A 5,752-nucleotide genomic window follows, 5' to 3' on the forward strand; every position below is an offset into this window, starting at 1 on the left:
GGGATGATTTCTTTTACAAAGTTCGTGATCGATCAGACTCAACTACAACATTAACTACAGTATTTAGAATTCAATCTGTCCTCGTAAAGATCTAACGACTAAGAGTCTGGGTCTAAACTTAGACTAGATTAGTTCACCGGAAACGATTTTACCACTAACATGATGTTTACAAGAAATGAAGCACATATACGCAAATTATTCAACATTTGACCGAAATGAAGTCAAACGACAAACGACGAGGTTTAGCCATAAAATTGCAGAAAAAAGTGCCCCCAGTTGGCATGGAATTGCAAATATATGCAGACTTCGCACCAACAGGATATTCATAATGGGAGAAAGCCAAAGGTTCAGCACATTTTATCCACATATCGTCATATGCAAAATCAAGTGCGAAACGGGTTTCCCCCGAAATTCAAATGAGACGAAAATTCAGATCAGTCCAGGGCGGCCATTTTGTTCATTTCACTGCACACCGAGTTTGATCACAAAACTACACTAGAACTCATAGAATGCCCCTCAAATATGGTTAGTACAGAGAGCACATGATTACACGTCTGATACGTACCGCCATCTTGACCAAAAGACCGAAACTGGTGATGTAATCAGCTGTCAACAACTCAGATGAAATTTCAGCCCGCCGCCCGCGAAAACGTCGTCCTTAGCAACGGCGTTGCTATGGACGCCGGAGTGATATCCTCTGCAAAGAAAACTCGTTCGAAAAGCGTTCGATTCAGTACGTGGCTTTCCGGCTGGATCGTATCTGTTGGTCTTCGAACGTTCGAACGCATCTGTTGGTCTTAACTTTGAATGTTTCATTCTGTGACCAAACATCCGTACAAGCAGTCACGCCGGGACCGTCGGAGTGTGCAGGAGACCCTAGACAATACTATAATACCGTAAGTAGAGTGTTTATTGTTTAGACATATCAAGCATGCTTCTCATTTTTAACTGCGGTAACTTTAGTCGTATGTTGTCGTACGATTTTGATGTCGTAGGATTTCTAAATAGACTGTGAGAAAAACGCCCGCCGACAAGAATGTAAAACAACCTTTTTCGTTGCAAGACACTTTTTCTACCGTGTACACACGACTAGCCCAATGAATGATTCCCTAGTCTGCGATCGTTTGACGATTGTACGACTATTGTGACCGGGAGCATTCTTAGAACTTTTCTGATGCCATTTTGTAACTTTGAACAGCTTTCGGTGCCCACTGAAATATGGCAATGTTATGTGTGTAATTTACAGACCGTTAAAACATTCTTCACGGTAGAATCGTTTAAAGACTGAAAACAGGTTTGATCAGAGTAATGAACAGAAAATGATGTTAAAGTTTTGTTTATGTACAAAGTTTTCATTTTGATTTTATCTATAGAACCCCCTGTTATGTTCCATAACGTTATAGAACATACTGTTTGTAACGGCCTGTCTTCGGCAGGTGTTAATTCGAACAGATGTTCTTACTTCACCTGTTCGAACGAATCGTCTCGAATGACACCGTTATGGATTTTGAAGAACGTATCTGTTGTTTTTGAATGTATTAGACCAACGTCTTCACTTGGCGCTTCAGACGACACAGTACAGACACACGGAAACTGTAAGTATATACATACATACACACATACATACATATTATATACTGGTAGCCGCGGCGACTGTTAATTTGCAGGGCTTCTCTTGATTGCAGTCTTTCACATTTAATAGCCCTAAACAACTCTCGGAGCGGTGCATTGGGCCAAATGATCGATCCTCCGTGCCAGAACACTTTGAGACCGAAGTTTTGTACGTCCCTAGATTCCTAACAGCCTTTCTTAGCGTGCCGGTTTTTTTTGGGGCGTCAACCGGCCCCTGCACGAGTCGTGCCGCCACTATTTGCGATCGCTCCCCATGTAAACATAACAGTTGGCCGCCATTTTGATTGGAATCAGTTGCCTGCGAATTTGCCGCTACTTTTCTGATAATGTATTTCTATTGATCAGAAAAGTAGCAGCACATTTGCAAGTAGCTGATTCACAGCGCTGTTGACCAAGATGGCGGCCACTCGGCCTATGAATACATGGGGAGCGATCGCAAATAGTGGCGGTACGAGTCGTGCAGGGGCCGGTTGACGAGCAAAACACCCCGGCACGCTAGGTAAGGCTGTTAGGAATCTAGGAACGTGCAAACGTCTCAAAGTGTTCCGGCACGGAGGATCGCATGTTTGTCAATTTGGCCCAAATGCACCGCTCCGCGACTGTTGACTGTTGCCCTGCAACTGAGTCGCCGCGGCTAACAGTAACTGGATATTCCGACCAACAGTTCTCATTCTCCGGGGCGGCCACATTTGTCGTAGATTTTGATGCCGCGGGATTTTTAAAATAAATACACTGTGATAAAACCAACCGCCGACGTGCGACGATCGTTGGACGAATGTGACCAGACTTTTCTAGTGCCACCTGTCTGATTCAAGAACAGTTTTGATACTCAACATTTTGTCCGCTAGACTACACATACTTTAAAATTGCAATTATTCTACATGTTCGTCAAAAACCTCTATGGTACGTACATCTATGTATAGACAACGTCTTACGTAAAATAGAGAAGCATTTATTTCTTTGCTAGTGCATACTTTTAATAATTTAGGTACATGAATTTAGAATCTAGATACTAGTAGTTTCTTATAATAACAATTATTGTACAATGTGGCAAATGGCTTGAGCATTTCATGTTTTCAGTGAGAATGTGCTGTTAAAACAAGTTTATTGATTTAAGCTCTTTTGGGTTATTTGTGTTTTCTAACACAGAAAGTCACTTCGTATCTTTTGCAACATTGACGAACATACATAGGTATTGTTCTGTTACTAAAACAAGTATGGTGCTACCCCTTGTGTGTTTATCTCCTACAGATGAAGCCTGAGCAGACCAAGAAGTTAGAGGAACTCTGGAATCGGGGCCTTATGAAGGTTGATCCTCACTGCTCCAGGCTGTCTGCCCTGATGGACGAAGCAGTGGGGGTCGGGCTGTCTCCTGCCCAGGTCAAGGTAAGTCGAATTCTTCACTATCGTCATCACGCATCTGCCATCTTTATCTGTGTTTTGTTGCAGTAATATGGTAAATTCTGTTGTGTGAAACAAGTTTGAACTGTCAACATGAAACTTAACCTGGAAGTATCACTAATAAATTATCATTGTATCCACAGACATACATCTACCGCAGGAGGAAGGCTACAGGCGTGACTGACTGGGAGCAGGAGGAAATCGACATGACGGTGCTCATCGTCTCGACCGTGAGTAAAAATAGACTTTTCTGTAACGACTGGATCATCTAGTAAGTACATACGGGTTCAAATTCACTCCAAGTTTGCCAATATGATGTGAGGGAGTGTCTCAACTAAGGAAGTTTTTTTTTACATGTAATTGTATTGCAGTGCCAGAAATTCACTTCTTCACTACTAATTCTTCACTAATTCTTCACTCAAACTGAAAGGGGAGCCTGATGTCGCAACAAGTCTTCTATGGTAGCCTGCTGTCTTGGACGCCGTTATTATATTTCATTCTTATACATGGGTTCTTTTCCCTGACATTTGTTTGTTCTCATCATATCATTTATTCAAATGGACTGAAGATGTAGAGAGAAACTTTCTTGTGTTTGTGCAGCTCGACAAGCTGAGGGCGAGGCGGGGCACCAGCCTCCAGGACGAGGTGGAAACCATAATGGCTTTGACTGGTGAGATGCTGTTCTTAATACCACCATATAAATTTGGTGCCTGTTTTCCTGTTAAATCAGAAAATAGACGCTTACCTACCTTTTGTAATACTGATCTGCCAGGGGGGGGACACCTCGAGCGAAATCCGCCCCCCCCCGGACGTAAGCAGTTTATGTGATCTGTGAAAGTCAAATCAGTCTACTGAGGAATGATTGCGGTACATAAGATATCAATCAACTGAGGAATGATTTCACGATACTTTGTCTCTTTTGTGAAATACTAAATGCAATGCTGATCTTTTTTTTTAAATTCACTCATCAACAGGTCTTCAAAAGACGGGTCCGCAGCCCAGGGCCTGGCCTTCAGAGCCGCAGGCTGACTTCTCCGAATCCCCTCATCTGACACCGCGGCCAGCCGGGCTGGCTATGGCATTTGGTCAAGATGACTGCGGCCAGCTTGGGCTTGGCATCGCGGAAGAAGAGGAGAGGATTCTGCCGACCCCGGTGGTCTTACCCCCTGGTAAAACCATCGTGGACGTGGCCGCCGGCGGTCTGCACTCGGCATTTCTTACTGCCGAGGGAGAAGTTCTGGCTTGCGGCTTGAACGACGAGGGAGAATTGGCCAGGCCCAACGCAGGTGAAGAGGACTGCCGGACGGTGGCCTCCGTGTCCCTTGGCCCACCCATGGTCGCGGCTCAGGTGTCCTGCGGCGACAGTTTTACTGCTGTCCTGGACACCTCGGGCCGCGTGTTCTGGGCAGGGCAGCTGAGGGTGAGTTGCACCACGTGTTTTACTAGCTATAGTTTCTGATGGAGTCCCTTTCCACTGTGCTTGAATACCACGAGCTTTGATATGCACATGTATATTGACAGGGTTGCATGTGTTTCTCTCTCTTTTGTACAGGACGCAGGCGGGGTATTCCACGACATCGGGCCCCGCTTGCAGGAGGTCCCCCTGTGGGCACCAGCGACCAAGATCGCAGCTGGTGCTCACCATCTGGCAGTCCTCGTCGGCAATTCCATCGCCACCTGCGGGTCTGCGGACCGAGGGCAACTTGGCAGGGTCAGGGAGCGACGTGCCCTGAAAAGATCATCTCGGGGTGAGTACCGTGATCTCCTGGGATGCATGATTACACGTGTATTGACTTTCATTCGTACACTGGGTAGATATGTTTATCATCTGCCAGTACAGACGACTTCATGGTCGCATCCCTCACTTTCTGAACCTGTAAATGTGGTGGCTTCTCTTACAACCAAGCAGAAGTTGTGAAATATAATAACGCCTCACTTTCTCCGTGTTTTACTGCAGAGTTGTCCCTGACCGCATCCCCCTGGACCACAGCCTCCCAGTTCATTGACGTCTGCTGCGGTACTTACAGCACCATCGGACTGACCGCAGCAGACGACATCTGGGGCTGTGGGAACAACCACTTGTACCAGCTGGGTAAGTCACTTTATTTTGTCTCAATATCTATCAGTTATTAAATAGAAAATTCCCTGTGTTCATACGAAGATTGAGTGTGAAAAGTAGTCAGAAGCATTGATACACATCTTTTTTTACAACAATAGGAGAGGGCCCACGGACCATCTGGATGTCCCGAAAGTTGGAAGCCCTCTCCCAGAAGAACCTGGTACAAGTGGCCTTGGGGGACGACCACGCTGTTGCCCTCAGCTCCTCGGGTAAGCTCACACTCACTATCTGCCGCTAATTTATCGTTTATTGTTCCATCTCGTGAGAGATAGACGTGCTTGTCGTGTATCGTAAACCTATTGTATGCCGTACACCTGATATCATCAATGTTCAGCTTCCAGGAGTAAAGATAGTTAATATCTATGACCACTGACTGCGACTGCTATCCTTTGTGTATCTATTTTTTTAAAAACGTTCTTGACTGATTGATTTTCTTTCCTGTTTTGGATTATAGGAGCCGTCTTTTGCTGGGGTGACGGCTACAGCGGACAGGCTGGAACGGGAGTCATCTCCAAACAACCTATCGACTCCCCCCGGCCTGTTCCCGGCCTGCCGAATAACATCAGGCAGGTCGCAGCCGGCCCCAGGCAGTCCTTCTGC

The 5,752-nt window shown here is 45.6% G+C and overlaps 1 protein-coding gene and 1 long non-coding RNA gene across 2 annotated transcripts in view; one reads left to right on the plus strand and one right to left on the minus strand.

Moving 5' to 3' along the window:
- LOC109470048 overlaps window positions 1-612 on the minus strand; it is a 3,922-nt gene extending 3,310 nt beyond the window's left edge. The window contains exon 1 of the long non-coding RNA XR_002140231.1: window positions 566-612. This is a non-coding gene — a long non-coding RNA (uncharacterized LOC109470048). The remainder of the gene's footprint in view (window positions 1-565) is intronic.
- A 945-nt stretch (window positions 613-1,557) lies between these two features.
- Window positions 1,558-5,752, plus strand: part of LOC109470045 (regulator of chromosome condensation-like) — a 5,601-nt gene continuing 1,406 nt past the window's right edge. The window contains exons 1-9 of the mRNA XM_019768823.1: window positions 1,558-1,595; window positions 2,884-3,018; window positions 3,177-3,263; window positions 3,634-3,703; window positions 4,008-4,453; window positions 4,586-4,781; window positions 4,991-5,125; window positions 5,251-5,361; window positions 5,607-5,739. Coding sequence (XP_019624382.1) covers window positions 2,884-3,018; window positions 3,177-3,263; window positions 3,634-3,703; window positions 4,008-4,453; window positions 4,586-4,781; window positions 4,991-5,125; window positions 5,251-5,361; window positions 5,607-5,739 — 1,313 coding nt within the window. The 5' untranslated portion in view covers window positions 1,558-1,595. The remainder of the gene's footprint in view (window positions 1,596-2,883; window positions 3,019-3,176; window positions 3,264-3,633; window positions 3,704-4,007; window positions 4,454-4,585; window positions 4,782-4,990; window positions 5,126-5,250; window positions 5,362-5,606; window positions 5,740-5,752) is intronic.

The sequence above is a fragment of the Branchiostoma belcheri genome, unplaced genomic scaffold (genome assembly GCF_001625305.1).
Source record: "Branchiostoma belcheri isolate BF01 breed outbred unplaced genomic scaffold, Haploidv18h27 scaffold218, whole genome shotgun sequence".
Classification (NCBI taxonomy): domain Eukaryota; kingdom Metazoa; phylum Chordata; class Leptocardii; order Amphioxiformes; family Branchiostomatidae; genus Branchiostoma; species Branchiostoma belcheri.